General features: G+C 39.6%; 1 protein-coding gene across 4 annotated transcripts in view; it reads right to left on the minus strand.

Annotated features, from left to right (window-relative positions):
* ppp2r5ca (protein phosphatase 2, regulatory subunit B', gamma a) overlaps positions 1-19,876 on the minus strand; it is a 141,953-nt gene that overhangs the window by 92,798 nt on the left and 29,279 nt on the right. For 2 of the 4 annotated variants that reach the window (XM_080202503.1, XM_080202502.1), the window contains exon 3: positions 13,973-14,135. In XM_080202503.1, coding sequence (XP_080058629.1) covers positions 13,973-14,135 — 163 coding nt within the window. Of the gene's footprint in view, positions 1-3,435; positions 3,641-13,972; positions 14,136-19,876 lie in introns of those variants that run through there. The other 2 variants (XM_080202505.1, XM_080202504.1) reach the window with 1 other exon arrangement.

Below are 19,876 nucleotides of genomic sequence, written 5' to 3' on the forward strand. Positions count from 1 at the left end.
CACCTTGGTATTTTTTTCCCCCTCCCTCCTTACACTGCTGTGTAGATGTGAGCAATGTAGCTGTACTGATCAGCTTGGCTTAGAACTTGGCTGGTTCTGGAGCACAGGTCTCCAGTACTACAGCCAGTATATTGTCAGGAATCATAGTCTTTCCTGTATCCGGTGCCTTCCACCATTTCTTGACCTCATTACATGGGTTTGATACCAGGATGAATGAAGGGGTTCATTCAGGGCCTGAGGTATATTGCCAATTAATATCAAGGTCTGTATAGATTTTATGCCATGAAAAAACATTTTAAAATTGAGACGTTACTTATTGGGGAATCTGTATAGGCTAGAAAGCACTGGCAACCCCTTCATAAGGGGTTAAATATCAGATATGGGAACAGTGCAAATGATTTTAGGCAGTTTCAATCCAGTTTTTAAATGGGCATGGACCTGTAGCACAAAATCTATAAGAACTTTAATATTAATTGGCAGTATACATCAGACAGGCCCAGAATTGACAACCAGGAAAATGAAAAATTCACGTGGCTGCAAAAAAAGGGTTCCTGAAGTTGGAATGAATGAAATATGAAATATATTCAGGTAGAGCAGGACTGATTGTAAAAAAAAACTAAGATCACTTTTTACAATACCTTGAAAAAAAGCATTGGGACGGCGTGGTGGCACCGTGGTTATCACTGCTGCTTCACAGCATCAGCGACCTGGGTTTGATTCCCGGCTTGGGTCAATGTGTGGAATTTTCACATTCTCCCTGTGTCTTTGTGGGTTTTCTCCAGATGCTCCTGTTTCATCCCACATTCGAAAGATGTGCTCTTAGGTGCATTGACCATACTAAGTTCTCCCTCAGTGTACCAAACAGGCACCAGAGTGTGGTGACTAGGGGATTTCACAGTAACCTCATTGCAGTGTTAATGTAACCCTACTTTTAACTAATAAATTAACTTTAAAGTGAGTTAGCTTATGTTAGATTTATAAAATATAAACCTGTTATTTCAATAGGTTTATTTTAGATAAAAATATTGAATTCAAGTGCAAATATTCACAATTTTGATTTTACTTTGCAACTCTAAGTATCCCAATAGAAAATCTAACAAATATCAAGTAACGTTTATCTTCTCATTTGTTTTTCTTTTATTTGATGGTTTGAACTATTAAGCACCAATTATTTTAAACCAGAAGTGAGCATTTGCATTTCCTTCTGGTGGATCTATTACAATGAGATAAAAATTAGATTTGAGGACAATAAACAAGGTCAAAAATCAGGCATGGGACAATGTTTTGAAGACACAAAGTTGATAGTGTCCTGCTTACTTAATAAAAACGCTCACATTATATGTATTTAGATGTATATCACAAATATCCATTTCCACTGATCAACAAGCTGTAGCTCTACAGTGTTTTGTACAGTACTTGTTAAAATTTGGGCAATACCCAGGAGTCTGCCTGCAACTTTTTTAAAACATTATTTCAATGTAATGTATTTTTCTGTTAAAATTTAAATTCAAGTCAATGTACCATTTATATGAAATAGATCAAATAAATCAACTTGGATCACCATTAGGTTTTAATACAGAAAATGGATCTGTGGTAGAGTGCTTTTCCTGACTGGTTAAAATAAATATAAATGACTTGGATGTTAGAAGAGAGTAAAATTAAAAAAATTACTAAAGATATCAAATTTAAAGTATACCAACTGACTGCAACAGAACTAAGTTGGTTAGCAGGATGAGAAGACTCGAATAGTTTCCTTTCTACACTGTGAATGAGGCGATAACCCTTCTTTCACTGCCTATGAAATATTTTATGCATTAATTGCAGTATTCAGAAGTTACAAATTGCTCTGCACCCAAAGTGTTGGAAATTTTAGGATCTGTAGCCAAATATCATGCAGCACCCAATCATTTGTTCTTTAGACAAGCATATGCTGTGAGAATGCTCTACACTAATGCTAACATGCTTTCCACATGCATCCAATTTCTTTGGTTCAAATATTTACTAACAGGCTGTTATTTGCAGTAATTTTTAGCAACATGTTACTAATGACTTGCAACTGACCACAAATTAGGTAACGGGACTGGTAAATGCTGTCCACATCCTGAACTGAGAAAGTAACTAAAGCTTCTAGCATAGAAGCAAATTACTGCAGATACTGGAATCGGAAACAAAAACAGAAAATGCTGGAAAATCTCAACAGGTCACACAGCATCTGTGGGGAGAGAATGCAGCCAACATTTTGAGTCTGGATGAACCTTTGCCAAGCTCATAACATGCCAAACTGCAACTACCTCAAGTAATAACATAATTGCTTAATTCTAGCCCAAATCTCAGCTTGGAATTATACAGCAAAGTATTTTACAAAATACTTTGTTTTAAAAATACAATCCTCTATACCTAACTTAGAGATTTCTCAGCATTAATATTTACAGCAGTTACTCTCAGGAATAGCCAGTCTGTGGGTTTAATTTCATAGCCATTGGCTGTCATCAAGTTCACACTAATTAAATTCAAAGAATGTAAAGAAAAAACAGCAATAGGTTCAAAATCCCATACATTATGAAATTGTTTTTGCTTAAAAAGTCTGTTTTTAAAAAATAACTATCATTGTTCATTAAACTGTACTTAGCAACTGTCTATATGCGAGGCACTGCATTTTAAACTTCCAGAAAACACATTACAGAGAGTAGAATGCTGAAAGTATTTCAATGCATATACAACAAACATGATCTTAAAAACAGGGAAGCTTCCTTTTCTAACAAACTGCTAAATTCTAAAAGTAGCTTTCGAAGACTTGGCTAATTATAATTCCTGGATAGGTCCCATCTTGTACACAACATTCCAAAAGCGTAAAAAAAATCAAGTAAAACAGGCTGCAAATAAATTCAGCACAACACGTATCTAAATTTCCTCGTATTATTATTGCAATCATTCGTTATATAGAACATCGAGGTTTTAAAAAAGTCAAGTTGAATTGATTCAACTGAGGCTGACTGGTTTTTAAGACTAATATGTAAGCAGCAAAAAGTTGTGTTACAAAACAACCTCGGTGAAGAGCCAAAATTGGGCCAATACCCAGCCCCCAACAATCATTCAATCTCTCCTAAAGGCTAATGACCTCACTTCCTTTGACATCAGCATGCTTGACTGGGGGATGGGATAGTGACAGCAGAAAGCAGCAAACCGAGTTTCTAGATTGTGAGAAATGCTTCAATGAACCCAGGCAGACTCACCAACCGTACAGCTGCAGTACATTACAAGATTTATCATTTCATTTTAAAGGAACTGCAAGAAGGAAAAGCTTACGAAACAGAAGCTTCAACAAAACTGTGTTACAAGAGCTCACTTCCTTTATTTCTAATCTCACCTCACAAAAGCTCTGCACGGACAGATAAGCAAACGAAACATTCCACTATCGCATACATTATAACCTACCTCGAAAGTGTAGAAGGCCCGTGGGCTGGAAAGGCCCATTCGAACTGGCTGCATCCACCACCATCCTGCTACCAGGTCTGTTACATGTCAACATCTAGCCTATACCAGCAGAACAAGCTGTTCCTTAAGGCAAGAAACCAGCTTCCATTTTAGCACAAAACACTCAGAAAATGAAGCTACACCGAAGGGAAGAGGCTAGTTAGTGATGTCAGCACTCAGCAGCAAGCTGATTGGGTAGTAATGACTACATAAAATGACACTAACAAACTGCAAATAGAAAAACGTTTCTGATTGGCCATCACTGTGCATTAAGTGTATACATTGATCAGATTACTGTTCAACTCTGCTCATTCCCGAGGTTTAATTAGGAGAAAGCAATAGGTCCTTCAAAGGAATCACACAAATGTACTTAAAATGAGATTTTAAATCTTAAGTATGCTACAGATCAGATTTTGTATAACACTAACTCTTATTCTCTCAAGTCGTCCTTGCTCATTTTAAATAAAGCAAATCTAGTTCATACATTCATAAATCCTTTAATTAGATCACCATACAGTTCTCATCAGTAAGGGAAGGTTGGAGCCTACCATTTAAAAAGGTCCTACCATTTAAAAGGGGCCGTGTAAATCAATTTAAATTTGTCAATTCCCAGGTCTAACAAATAAATTAATGCTTAAACAATGACAGTCTTAGGGACTACAATGCATTTCCACCATCTAAGGTGTGGCTCAATTTCACTAATTGTTTCACCTTCATCTGTGAAGACTATGGCGCCCATCCACTAAAACATTCATTCCCCCCACCACCAACAGTGGCACCATCGTGTACCATCTACAGCAATTGTACTGCAGCAATTTGCCAACCCTCTTTCAAAACCCATGACTTTTGGCACTAAAGGACAAAGGCAGCAGGTACATGGGAACATCACCACCTTCCAAGTTCACCTCCAAGCCAAATACCATCTTGACTTTTAACTATATCATTCAGTCGTTGGGAAATTGTTAGAATCCATTAGGAAATAATAACTGGACAGTTAGAAAGTCAAAATGCAATCCATCAGAATAAGCATGATTTTACGAAGGGCAAATCATAGAATCCCTACAGTACAGGAGGCCAATTGGCCCATCAAGTCTGCACCAACCACAATCGCACCCAGACCCTATCCACGTTACCCCACATATTTGCCCTGGTGGTTCCCTTGATACTAAGGGGCAATTTTCCATGGCCAACCAACCTGACCTGCACATCTTTGGAGTGTATCTGGACTTCCAAAAGGCAATTGATAAGATGCCACACAAAAGGTTAATACACAAGATTAGTTCAGAGAGTCAGGATAAATGGGTCTTTTTTGGGTTGGCAAGATGTAACTAGTGGGGTGCCACAGGTTTGGTCCCTGGCCCCCAACTATTTACAATCTATATTGGCTTGGATGCAAAGATAGTAGATACTAAAGCCAAATATGCAGATAACTTTAAAATAGGTGAAATAGTAAGTTATGATAGTGAAATAAGAAATTTACAAAATGTATGTAATGGTTAAGTAAATGGGGTAAAATTTGACAGATGGAATTTAACATGGAAAAGTGTGCAGATATCTATTTTAGTAGAAAGAATACAAAGGCAAATAATTATGGAAGGAAATTTTAAGCGTGCTTCGGTGCACGAATCCCAGAAAACTAGTATTCAGGTACAGCAGCTGATAAGGAAGGCAAATGGAATTCTCCCATCCCTACATTTTTAACTTCTCACTACAATACTGGCATCTACCTGGCAATGTGAAAAATTGCCCAAGTATGTTGTTTATATATAGAACAAGACAAATCCAACCTGGCCAATAACCATCCCATCAGTCTACACTCAATCATTAGCAAAGTGATTGAAAGGATCATCAATAGCAGTATCTGGCAATTAAAGAACAAAGAAAATTACAGCACAGGAACAGGCCATCAATCATGCTGCCTGACTTAACTAAAACCCCCTACCCTTCCGGGAACCATACCCCTCTATTCCCATCTTATTTGTGTATTTGTCAAGATGCCTCTTAAAAGTCATTACCGTATCTGCTTCCACTACCTCCTCTGGCAACGAGTTCCAGGCACCCACCACCCTGTGTAAAAAATCATCCTTGAACATCTCCTTTAAACCTTGCTCTTTAACCCCATGCCCCCTAGTAATTGACTTTTCCACCCCGGGAAAAAGCTTCTGACTATCCGTTCTGTCCATACCCCTCATGATCTTGTAGACTTCGAATAGGTCACCCCTCAACCTCCGTCATTCCAGTGAGAACAAACCAAGTTTCTCCAACTCCTCCTCATGGCTAATGCCCTCCATATCAGGCAACATCTGATAAATCTTTTCAGTACCCTCTCCAAAGCCTCCACATCCTTCTGTTGTGTGGCGACCAGAATTGAACACTACATTCCAAGTGCGGCCTAACTAAAGTTCTATAAAGCTGCAATACGACTTGCCAATTTTTAAACTCAGTGCTCTAGCCAAAGAAGGCAGGCATGCCTTATGCCTTCTGGGCTACCTTCTCCACCTGCATTGCCACTTTCAGTGACCTGTGTACCTGTACACCCAGATTCCTTTGCCTATCAATACTCTATTAGACCATTCTGTACTCTGCCATTTACTGTATTATCCTATCTGTATTGACCTTCCAAAATGCATTATCTCACATTTGTCTGGATTAAGTGCCATCGGCCACCTCTCCACCCAAATCTCCAACCGATCTATATCCTGCTGCATCCTCTGATGGTTCTCATCGCTATCCGCAAATCCACCAACCTTCGTGTCGTCCACAAACTTACTAATCAAATCAGTTACATGTTTTCCTCCAAATCATTTATATATAAATGATTATGAACAGAAAGTCCTTTGCATTAATCAGGTCATTAATGCTCAGTTTGGATTCTGCCCCAACTTCATTACAGCCTTGGTTCAAACGTGGACAAAAGACTGAATTCCAGAGGTGAGGTAAGAGTGACTGTCCTTGACATCAAGGCAGCATTTCATTGAGAATGGCATCAACGAACCCTAGCAAAACTCTAGTCAGTGGGGAAAAAACCCTCCACTGGTTGTAGTCATATCTAGCCCAAAGGAAGAAGGTTGTGATGGTTGGAGGTCAATTATCTAAGTTCCAGAACATTACTGCAGAAATTCCTCAGAATAATGTCCTAGGCCCAACCATCATCACTGTTCCATCAATGACCTTCCTTTCATCAGAAGGCCAGAGGGAGGAAGTTTGCTGATGACTGCATTACTGCACAATGTTCAGCATCATCTGTAACGCTGCAGATATTGAAGCAGTCTGTGCCCAAATGCAGCAAGAGTTGGGCAATATCCAGGCTTGCACTGACAAGTGGCAAGTAACATTTATGCCACAAGTGCCAGGCAATGACCATCTCCAACAAGAGAGAATTTAACCATTGACCCATGGTATTTAATGGCATTACCATCACTGAATTACCTGCTCACAACATCCTGGAGGGGGGTTACCATTGATCAGAAACTGAATTGGACTAGCCATATATCTGGTATATGTAGGTCAGAGGCTAAGAATCCTGTGGCAAGTAACTCATTTCTTCACTCCCTAAAGGCTGATCACCATCTACAAGCCACAAATCATAAGCTTGATGGAATAATGTCCACTTGCCTGGATGAGTGCAGCTCCAACAACATTCAAGAAACTTGCCACCATCCAGAACAATGCAGCCTGGTCATCTCAACCTGCTTCTTTTCACTGTTACTCAGTCCTGCCACTTGAAATTTTATCTAAATAAAGCAATTGAAATTTGTTCTCTTGCTTTAATCATGAAGTAATCATGAAATAACAGCTATAACTGTGAGAAGCTAAAGGCAAACATTCCAGAATTTCAGCTGACTGAATAGTACAAGGCATCCTGAAAACTGGTAAGAAGCACATGCTCAAAACTGAACAATCTAAATTTAACTAACCAAATCATAGCTCTGAGCAAAAGTATCAATGTTAGCCCAGGCTTTTATGAGTGGTCAATGACAACATTAAAAGGAGACAATACAATTAATAAATTTATGATTGTACCTTTTTTATTTTGTTTAAAATATAAACAATAGACATTAGAAATTTCAATTTGTTAGTGAGAATAAAATGGCCCATTCCTTCAGCATGCGTTTGGAATGATTTGTAGGAAAATGATAACACCAACGAAGATGGAACAAAGGCATTGCTTTGATCAATACTGGAAATGCTATGAAGTGTCATCAAAGTGTGCAACACAGTCCCAAGCCAAGCAACTGTGGAAGGTTTAAAACAATAATTCAAATTCTTGTTTACACAAGTTTTCACAAGAATTTCACCAGAACTTTAATGCACTCAGGATACACAATCCCTATGGTGCAGGAGGCCATTTGGCCTATCCAGTCTGCACCAGTTCTCCGAATGAGCATTTCACTCAGGTCCACCTCCTGGCCCTACCCCCATAACCCTGAACATTTACCTTGGTCAATCCACATCTTTGGACTGTGGGAGGAAACCAGAGTACCCGAAAGAAACCCACGCAGCCACAGGGAGAAGATGCAAATTTCATAGTCACTCAAGGCCAGAAAAGAATCCAGGTCCCTGGTCTGTGAGGCAATAGTGCTAACCACTATGCCACTGCTATGCAAACATATGGCAGTAAACAAAATTGACAGTCCTAACTACATTGAAGCTATTCTTACATCAAAATCTCTGTTGCGTTATATTGTTGTAAGCATCCCATTCAGCTACAAATCTACACATTTGACACATGCATCTCATTATAGCATGTAAAAACATCGAAAACATGAGTGGTAGGCCATTTGGTCCTTCAAAACCACTTTGCCATTTAATATAATTATGGCTGATCCTCTTACTCAACATTACACTCCCATGGTTTACCCATACCCATATCTTTACTTTCTAGAAATCTATTTCTTTCTTAAATGAATTCAGTGGCTTGGACTCCACAGCCTTCTGTAGTAGAGAATCCCAGAGATTCAGTACCTTGAGAAGAAATTTCTCCTCATCTCATAAAATACCCTCTATTCGGAGACTGTGACTCCTTGTTCTAGATGTCTCAGGTAGGGGAAACAACATTCCTGCATCAATGTCCAGCCCTATCAGAATTTAAATAGTTCAATTAAATCCACTCTCATTCTAAATTCCAGTGACTACAAGCCCAGTCGACCCAACCTTTCCTTAAAATGACACTCCTACCATTCCAGGAATCAGTTTAGTGAAGCTTTGCTCCCTCTGTGGCAAGTACATTCTTCCTAAGGAGAGCAAAACTGCACATAATACTCCAGGTGTGGCCTTACCAAGGCCCTGTACAGCTCCAGAAAGACATCCTTGCTCCTGTACTCAAGATGCTTTGCAAAGAAAGCCAACACGCCATTTGCTTTCCCAACTGCTTGCTACACCTGCATGCTTCCTTTCAGTAACTGGTGTACAAGGACACCCAGGTCCCAGTCTATTACCATTCTGTTTCTCCACCCCAAGTGGATAACTTCACATTTATCCACATTACACCCAACTGTCAATCAAGTTGTCTCAATCACCTCAAAGTCTCTTAACATCTTCCTTACCATTCACATATCCACTAAGTTTTGTATCATCAGTAAACTTAGAAAAATTACTTTTGTTTTCCTCATCCAAATCCAACCCCAAGCACCGATCACTGTCTGCCAATTCAAAAAAGACCCATTTAGTCCTACTCTGTTTCCTGTCTGCTAACCAATTCTCAATCCATCCAATATCCAATATCCCCCATCCCATGTGCTTCAATTTTGCATACTAACCTCGTATGTGGGACTTTAATCAAAATCTTTCTAAAAATCCAATACATCATATCCACTGGTTCACCTTTATCGACCTGACTAGTTACATTCTCAAAAGAAAACTCCAGCAAGTTTGTAAAATATGATTTCCCTCTCATAAATCCTAGCTGACTTTCTCTGATCTCATTGATATTTTCTAAGTGAACTGTTATCACATCCTTTATAACAGACTCTAGCATTTTCCCTATTACTGGTGTTAGGCTTTTCATCCTGGCACACAAATAACTTTCCCAGAAGACCCAAATGTAAATCTAACACTGGTGTACCAGTACTTACCATCAGCAATTAGCTGTGGTCATGGCACTTCCTAAGCACTTTGGAACATGAATGGATGCAAGTGATCCAATCTTACAGCCATCACCTATATGCAAGCAACAGTTCCCTACCAGTACCTTGTCTTAATAAACAATATGAATATGTTCAAGATGTAAAAGATTGCCCTCGAGCACATATAGTTGCTCAAGATCAAATAAACAGATCACAGAATGTAACATAATATGTCCTTCCTCACAGCTAATCATCAAGTGTTGTGATGACTAACGTGGAATCATTCTAACTTGCAAATGTACATAACTTGCCACACAACATACCGTCTGGTCTGGAAATTTCAAAATTATGCTAAAAAAGATTTAATAGCTTAAACTAAGTCACACAGATAAGTGGAAATTTGAATGCAAAATAATTCAAGTAACTTGAATAAAATAATGGACTATCTAAAAATGATAAACTAAACTGTCAGAACATTTTAATTTTCAAAAAGTAACATAGAAGTTGTTCAAAAAGAGCTTAAAACCCTAATTAGTAAAACAAACTACAAGAGGGATGTCAGGATAGGAAATGCGTTGCAGTTGTAGCATGTTAGGACTGGTGAACACAGCAGCCACATCTAACAGAACTTCAGAACAGAGTTGACGCTTCAGGTACTGTGGTATATCAGGGAGGGGGAAAGCAACCTGGACAGTCACCTCCGTGGGTTGGTTATTTCAGATGTGGTTTGTGGTCATGGACAGCAGGGTGTGACTATAACTGAGGGAGGTATGGGGATCTAGAAGGCAGGAAGAAATGACATCAGTCTTCCTAACATTCAGTTCGAGATTTAGGAGAGGGTAACTGTATCTGATGAGACAGATACGTTAATAGCAGCTAACATGGGCTTCAGGAAGGATAGCTGAGTAGTTAACAGTTTGGTCAGAATAAGATCAAGATCAAGGCAACAGGAGGTAGGGCTCATGGTCAAGGTGAATTCAAAAATGAGGGTAGAGAATAGGGTAAATCTACAGAAAGATGGGAGGTCAAGGCTAGAGCAGCAAGGAACATTTAAAATTTGGTCTGATGGGCTGGGAAAAGGGCCGGAAACAGAATTGATGACGACTTCTTGAGAAGGTGAGAGGGCATGGGATCCAAGGGGCTTTGGCCTTGTAGATCCAGAACTGGCTTGCCTGCAGAAGGCAGAGAGTGGTTGTGGATGGGTCTTTTTCTGCATGGAGGTTGGTCACCAGTGGAGTGCCCCAGGGATCTGTTCTAGGACCCTTGCTGTTTGTCATTTTCATAAATGATCTAGATGAGGAAGTGGAGGGATGGGTAAGTAAGTTTGCCGATGACACGAAGGTCGGTGGTGTTGTGGATGGTCTGGAAGGATGTCAGAAGTTACAGCAGGACATAAATAGGATGCAGGACTAGGCGGAGAAGTGGCAGATGGACTTCAACACAGATAAATGTGTAGTCGTCCATTTTGGCAGGACCAATGGGATGAATGAGCACACTATCAAGGGCAAGAGTCTTAGCAGTGTTGAAGAGCAGAAGGATCTTGGGGTCCGGGTCCACAGGACTCTTACAATCGGCCTCGCAGGTGGAAGATGTGGTCAAGAAGGCGTATGGTGTACTGGCCTTCATTAATCGAGGGATTGAGTTTAGGAATCGGGAGGTAATGCTGCAACTTTATAAGACCCTTGTCAGGCCTCACTTGGAGTACTGTGTGCAGTTCTGGTCGCCTCACTATAGGAAGGACGTAGAAGCTATTGAAAGGGTACAGAGGAGATTTACAAGGATGTTGCCTGGATTGGGAGGCATGCCTTATGAAGATAGGTTGAGGAAGCTGGGACTCTTCTCCCTGGAGAGACGAAGGTTGAGAGGCGACCTGATAGAGGTTTATAAAATGTTGAGAGGAATAGATAGGATGGATTCTCAGAGGCTATTTCCCCGGGTTGAAATGGTCGCTATGAGAGGACACAGATTGAAGGTGCGGGGAGGCAAGTAAAGAAGTGATGTTAGGGGTAAGTTTTTCACTCAGAGGGTGGTGAGTGAATGGAATCGGCTGCTGTCAGTGGTGGTGGAGGCGAACTCGCTGGGGTCTTTTAAAAGACTTCTGGATGAGTATATGGGATTTAATGGGATTGGGGGTTATAGATAGGTCTATGGATTAGTAGGTATTGATGTGATCGGCGCTACTCGTGGGCCGAAGGGCCTGTTTGTGCTGTAGTGTTCTATGTTCTAAAAAGTCCATGAGGTCCTTAACCTTGTTGGAGGCAGGGAAGAGTGGTTTAAGAAAACAGCTTGAAAAGGAAGATGTCATCTTTACATTCCTGGATAATCTTTACTAAAACTGTTCAGCAATCAATGGCAGGAGTGTCAATCAATGGGCTCAAAATGCTATTTGTGGTTCAGCCAGGTCTGGCAATGAATGATTAACTAGCCATCTGCCAAACCTGCTCAAATCTGTGTTCTATAAATTTAAGGCAGTGGACAAGAAGGGTACAAGAAAAAATAGAAACGCTGAAAAATCTTGGCAGGTCTGTCAGCATCTGTGGAGAATAGAGCCAACTTTTCAAGTCAGGATGACCGTCAGAACAGCATGAAGGTTATACTGGTGAGCGACAAGGATGAGGGAATGTAATGGTTTTAATGGAGACAAGAGCATCAAAATTGGTGGGATCAAGAATAGTAACGGTAGTAATGTTGGCCATGCAACAGCTCATTTGCAGCAACTTATTTAAGTAGGACATTTAACATAATAAAATGGCTCAATGCCCTTCACAGAAGCAATAGAAAGCAAAATTAGAACCAAGCCACATACAGTGATATCAGTGCAAAAGGCTAAAACTTAGTCTAAGAAGTGGGCTTTAAGAGGCATCTTAAAGGAAGAAAGAGAGATAGAAAGATAGGGAGCAAATTGCAGAGCTTAGGGGCCAGGCAACTGAAGGCACAGCCACAAATGGTGGCACAATTAAAACTGGGGATGTTCGAGGAAGTCAGAATTAGAGAGCACAGCATCTCTGCGCTGTGGGATTGCAGATGACATAGATAGGAAAAGGGGGAGATCATGGAGGAACTTAAACTAGAACGAGAATTTTAATACTGAAGTGCTGCCTGACTGGGAGTGAAGGCAGGCCAGTGAGCAGAGATGCTGAGCAAACATGACTTGATACAAGCAAGTTTATGGAGAGTAGAACGTAGGAAACTAGCCACGAGTGCATTGGAATTAGCAAGTCTAGGAATAAGGGAGGCATAAATGATCACTGTCGGCAGCAGATGAACTAAGGCAGGGACAGCTGGGTAATATTACTGAGGTGGAAATAGTGGATCTTAGCACGTGTAGTCGAAAACTTAAGTCAAATATGACACCAAGGTTGTGAACAGTCTGTTTTAGTCTCAAACAGTTGCCAGCAAGTAGGAAATGGACTGAGGTGGGGACTGAAGATAATAACTTCAGTTTTTCTAATGTTTAATTGGAGGAAATTTCTGCACATCCAGTATAGGATGGTGGGGAAGCCGTTTGGTAATTTAGCGACAGTGGAGAAGTGAGAGAGGTTGTGGGGATGTACAGCTGGGTGTCATTAGCAAACATGTGGAAACTAACTGCTTTCAGATGAGATCACCAAGGGCAGCATGCAGTTAAGAAACCAGAGGATGTCAAAGTTAGATCGATGGGGACAAACAGAAATCACAAGTGTGGGAGCAGGAAGAGAAGCCACTGTAAATGATACTCTGACTATGAATAGATAGATAAGAATGGAATCAGTGAGTGCTGCTTCACCCAGCTGGACAATAGTGGAGAGATGTTGGAGGGGGAATGGTGTCATCAACTGTCAAAAGTTGCACAAAGGACAAGATGCACAGTGACACGGGGATGTCACAGAGCCATTTTAGTACTTTGCCACAGGGAAAAATCTGATTGGAGGGATAGAAACCTGAGTTCCATGAAAGACATGAGTCCCCCAGACAAAAATACACCAAATCATTTGTTTTTGGTTTTGGGTGAGGGATAAAAGTTGATCAGAAAACCAAGAGAGCTCCCCTACTTGTCTTTGAATAGTGTTGTTGAATCTTTTACATCTAACTGTGGGGGAAGATAGAACTCCACTTAACTTCTCATCTGAAAGTCAGCACGTTAGATAATGCAGCACTTCCTCAGTACTGCATTGTAATGCCAGCCTAGATTATGTCCTTAAATCCTTGGAGTGGGACTTGAATTCATGGTCTTCTAACTCAGAAAATTCTACCACTGAGCCTAGGTAGAATAATAAAGAGAGAAAAGATAAAGCACAAAAAATGAAATAGGAGGCTTAAAAGAAACCAGCAATAGGGACACACACATCACTATTTCTGCTGATGCTGTATGTGAGTCACAGGAAATTTAATAGTCCGGAAAAACATTGATGCCTTCAGAGTTAAATGTACAAGACTCTGATCAGAAGTATTACCTTTCAAAGGTGGTAGTTTTTGTAGTTCCCTGTTGTTACTGATATTGAACCTAGAGGAACTGTGGCGTTTTTCTTTCTTCACTACTGTTGTAGGTCCAGGAAACTTTATCTTTGTTAGCTGCGTAGTAGGAGGGGTACTGTTGTTGGGTCTCTTGTTTGAGATCTGCAAAAAAAAAATGTATTTTTGAATCCTACTGAAAAGCTTAATAATTTAACTTCAAACTGTATAATTCCTTTGCATCCCAAATCTTTCACAGCATCTAAAAGATTACAGTTCTAATTGATAGTTTAGTTGGCTTTTTGAAAGCAGTAACTTTATAATTTAAATCAAAATTGACTTTTTAAAAAAGTTACTTGTTCATTTCAAAAATATTTTGAATGGTATGTCGGGAAGCTAGTCAATATTTCTAGTATTTCTAAAGGTAAGTCAAACAGCACATCTGAAAAAACAGAATATGTTAAAGCTATTCTGGAACAATTTTCATGTCCATACATTGGCAGTATGTTGTAAGAAAGATTTGATACCCTCTACCAAAATTAACCAAATATAAATAAGGATAACAAACACTTCTTATAGTCAGAAAATAAAAGTGGACAGAATAGTTTCTAGAAAGTAATACTAAAGACAAATACGCTTGATCAGAATTTAGAAAGAACTCTTGAGAATACAAGAAAAAGAAGAAAAACCCACCAGGCTCTTCCAGCCTATCCACCATTTAATATATGCCAACCTCAACTCCTTTTCCCATCATGCTCTATTCTTCAATCTAATATTTACCCACCTCCACATTAAATACTTCTAATTATCCAGCCTCCACTACCCTTTGGGGCAGAGAATTCCAGAGTTTCATCAACATCTGAGAGAAGAAATTTCAACACACTTCAGTTTTAATTGACCGGCCCTTTATCTTGCAGTTATGTCCCCTTGTTAGAGACTCTCCCATGAATGAAAACATCTCACCATTTACCCTGTCAAGCCTCCTTAGGATCTTATATGTTTTAATAAGATCTCCTCTCACTCTTCTACACACCAAGGAATCCAGACTATTTAGTCTCTCTTGATAGAGCAACTTTCTCATTCCAGGAATTAACTTGGTGAATATCCTTTAGACTACCTCTAATGTTACTATATCTTTTTTAAGGTAAGGGGAACAAAACTATACACAGTATTTCCATGTGAAGCATCATTAACCCCCTGTACAATTGCAACAAAACCTCATTTTTAAACTCCAACTCCTTCGCAATAAAAGCCAAACTGCCACTTGCCTTCTTGACTACTTGTTGGATTTGCTTGCTAGCTTTTTATGATTCATGCACTAGCTGTGTCTCCTGTCTGCTGGCCAGAAAACAAACCCATAAGAAGTTAATGAGTTTATGCCATTTTTGACCTCAAACACATCTTTTCCACCAACGTGGGCAAATATTTCTACTTTAGAAGACAGATGAACAAAAGGTGAATTGAACAAAATGGTTCGCAGAATCATAGAACACTACAACACAGGAGGCCATTCAGCCAATCATAGCTGTGTTTGTTTTTTTTGAACATAGAGAAGCAAAACCTAGCTGCAACAATAATCTAAATTCACAATATTCAAATTTGCCAACAAGTACAAAGTCATCCAGATTATTTTGAAGCAATTAATCCTCTAATCTCATTATTTCAATTTTTGGTTATAAACTGTTAAATCTGAGCCTGCACAAGCTTGTACCTTAAAGTCTGCTCAAAAGGAAAAGCAAATTCAGTTACGTAGAGCAAAAGTTTGCAGCCTCAGAATACACTATTTCTACTTGTTATGGTTATTATTTGACTTTTGTCCAATCTGATCACCCAGCTTAAATTGCAGTACCAGGTCAGGATAAGATATCAGATATATAGGCAATCCTTGACTTTATGATGTTTGGGTTACAACAAACAGCACATACAACATTTATACATTTGCACTCTGTTTTGGCTTTACAATGCCAGTTTCAAAGTTCTGTGCAGTCCATCCTCTATATTTTTGGGTCACTGATTCCAAATGAGCCCATGGAAGTGAAGAAACCTCCCTCCAATGTTACGGTAAAATTGTGGCCTTACACTTGAGATATTGGGACAGAGACAAGGAAGAATGAGGGATAGACAAGGAACAATGGACTGGGAGTGGCAATGCTATCAGCATTGCCACTCCAAGAGCATGAGAGCACAGTAAGTATGCCAATATCATGGTAGGCTCATCTCCTAGTGTATCCACGTGGTTTAATCTCCTGCAGCAACTTATTGGTTAACAAATAGTTTCAGACAAATGGCTTGGCACCATCTGGGACTGCCAAGCAGATACACAAAAAAACCTGAAGAGTTGCACATTAACATGTACTCATGAACAAATCACCCATTTTTAATATTGTATCGATGGGAAAAACCAGTTCTAACTTACAACGTGGACTTCACAAACCAACCATGCTGTATGTCTAAGGACTGCCTGTATCTGTCTAGTTGGGAAATAACAAACTCAGTGTTGGCTGCAGACTCTGGATCGCCTCTTATTCCTGGATTATGTAGTCTAAAGTTATATGAGCTGGATAAATGGCTTGCTGCATACTGGAGTAGTTTTCCAAAAACAGACGCTTGGAGTCAACAAACTGCAACAGGAAAAAAGGCAGCTTCCTAGTCCACTGGAAAGCTAAGAAGCAATTCTAGAACCCCACTTCCGCATTTCAAGGAACCATTCCCTCCATCACAGTGGGTGGCGCAGTTGTTAGCACTGCCACCTCAACTCCAGGGCCTGGAGTTTGCATGTTCTCTCCATGTCAGCATGGGTTTCCTCCAGACCCTCCTGTTTCTTCCCACAGTCCAAAGGCGTGCAGGTGAAATGGATTGGCCACACTAAAATTACCCCCTAATGTCCCAAGATGTGTAGGTTAGATGATTAGCCATGGGAAATACATGGGGTTGTGGGGGTAGGGCAGGGAAGAGGGCCTGGAAAAGATACACTGTCAGGGAGTCAGTACAGACTAGATGGGATGAATGGCTTCTTCTGCGCTGTAGGGATTCTATGAATTCATTCTTCAATCACGCCAACAACCCTTTCCTTTTCTATTACACCTACCTTCGCAATCACAGGAAACAATACCTGACTTCTCACCAACTTCTTTCTCACTGTCAAGGGCCCAAACCCTCCATCCAGTTGAAAGGGCAACTTAAATTGTACTTTCTTCAATACGGCATACCTTATTTGCTACTCCCAATGCAGCCTGCTCTACACTGGGGAAACCAACTGCAGATCGAGCAATTATTTTGAGAGCACCTCCTTGAGCAGCACAAGAGACTGAAGTTAGAAAGTAGAATTGAATGATGATATTAAATTGGAGGAGATTACTGATGAGTGATTAAGCCATGGTAAAAATTATAAATTTGGAGTTAGAAAGGCAGGAAGCCAATGTAAAACACCTTGTTCAGTTCACAAGAGTGATCAGTTCCAAATTTCCTGCCATTTCTGACCCTTCCCACACTGACTCCTCTGTCCTCAACCTGACACTCACCTGACTAAGGAGCATTGCTCTGAAAGCTAGTGGCGTTTGCTACCAAATAAACCTGTTTGACTTTAACCTGGTGTTGTGAGACTTCTTACTGTGTCAACCTTCTATGCCATTCTAATGAAGCTGAAAACAAATTTGATGAGCAGTGCCTCAAATTTCAATTCGCCACCTTCGTCTTCCAGATTGAATTTAACAATTTTGAATCATTATTGCCCCATTTACTTTCAAATGGCAGCTATTGACAATGAAATAGGAATAGCAGAATCATTAGACCCATCTTTACATTTGCCTCATAACCATCTCCCTTGCCGTGCAACATAACCCCTTTTGTTATTTAATATCTCTTGCCTCCCACTCTATCATAGATCTTCTGATTTTGGTTTTCCCCATTTTCCTCACTGCACTTGCCTAAAATCTATTACCCCTCGAAATTTGCCAGTTCTGGTGATGTTAACTTTGTTTATCCCTTCACAGTTGCCGTCTGACCCAAGTATTCCTCAAGCATTGTTTATCTTTGTAACAGAAACCTATACTTATCCCCGTGCTCAGTTAGTCTCGGATGACAACAGATGATTTGAAAATATCAAAATCATTTGAAATTCCTCTGCCTATCCCAGAAGTAAATGATTGATAAAATTTCACACTTGCTGCATCTCCAGTCTGAACAATAACATTACTTAACTGGCTAAAATTAAGAATTACCATACTAGCCAGAAATGAACAAACGCGAAATTAGAACCAAAGTTAAAAAACTGAAATGGGAAACAAAGGGGCAGCGTGGTTGCCTCACAGTGCCAGGGACTTGGGTCACTATCTGTGCAGAGTCTGCACGTTCTCCCCATGTTTGCGCAGGTTTCCTCCAGATGTTCCAGTTTCCTCCCACAATCCAAAAGATGTGCTGGTTAGGAGTGTTGGCCATACTAAATTCTCCCTCAGGTGTACCCAAATAGGGACCAGAGTGTGGCGACTGGGGATTTTCACCAAAGTTTCATTGCCGTGTTACTTACTGTAAGCCTATGCGTGACACTAATAAATAAGAGTTGAAGATCCTCACTATCAACTTTCATCCTAACCACTGATTTAGTTTGAACCAGGCTGATCTGAACAGTTCCAAACTTCCAATCCTATATCATCTTCATCACAAAAATCAACTATTTTCACATCTATCTATTACCTATTGAAACCATAATTTCATTTTTGATCATCTACATTGGAGTTGGGTAGCCTGGGAGCCAACTTAAAATTGCATCTTTAGCCTCATCATTTATAATGTCTTCCAGTCCTGTATACCACATAGCAATGCTGCTTTGACTTCAGCCTCCTGAAAGCTCAAGGATGAAGTTAAATGAAAGTACTTCAATTGGTTTTACAACTAATTGCAGACATGTACTAGAAAAGGATACAGAGCAATTATAACGAAAGGAAGTGGTTTAAAAGGAAAAAAAAGCAAAACTCAAGGTGGTTAAGCCACTGAGCTCTGATAGCATGCTGTTGAAAGTAGTCATATAAAGGTTCAATCCTCATTAAGCATGAAAATTCTGTCACAGGACGTTTGTTCAAGAAAATAAACTGGCTAACTAGACCAATGTCTAACATCAGTTGTTAACAAAATGTATATAGAGATGAAATTAGTAAGCACTTAGAAATATGGGTTAAATCAATGAAAGCAGCATTGAATGTTAAAAGTATGTATTGTTTGGCAAATTTTAGTTTTTTTGAAACGTCCAATTTGATTATAGGGATGCAATGCATATTAATTTTTAGAAGGCATTCATGTAATGTTGAGAAACAGTCATGCGTATTACATAAAAATACAGCAACAGTCATTTAGAAAGTTAGTTGATGGAGAAGACACAAAATTAGGGTAAATTGGGGTTGCTCAGATTGGTGCTGGGTTGGGAGTGATATATGCCATACATGTACTTGGTCTGCTCTCTATACACAGAAATTATTTAAGTTTAGGCCAATGGAGCAGATTGAGTTTAGATGATACAATTATGGAGATCTGCAAACAGTGTGTACTTCAAAAATGGGCAGGAGAATAAGTAGATAGGTAATGTGTAAATATACTAAGCATGAGTTTACACATTTTGAGAGAACAAGGAATGGAGTTACAATTAACAAGATGCGCTGAAGGGGGCCATTGAGGGGTTGCACTTACAAACAACTGCTTTTTGAAAAGAGGGAATATAAGTAATACATTTCTTACAAAATAACTATTGGATCCATTATTATGGAATATTTTAGGTGCCCCATATGAGTGACACTAAACTGATTCAAGAGCTGATACATGAACGGTCAAAGATTTCTTTTTATATACACTCACCCAACTGACTTTAATTTCAGAATTGTAATAACAGATAAACAGTTGACTTATATTTTAAAATT

This window comes from Carcharhinus amblyrhynchos, chromosome 14 (assembly GCF_965287045.1).
Source record: "Carcharhinus amblyrhynchos chromosome 14, sCarAmb.v2.hapA, whole genome shotgun sequence".
Classification (NCBI taxonomy): domain Eukaryota; kingdom Metazoa; phylum Chordata; class Chondrichthyes; order Carcharhiniformes; family Carcharhinidae; genus Carcharhinus; species Carcharhinus amblyrhynchos.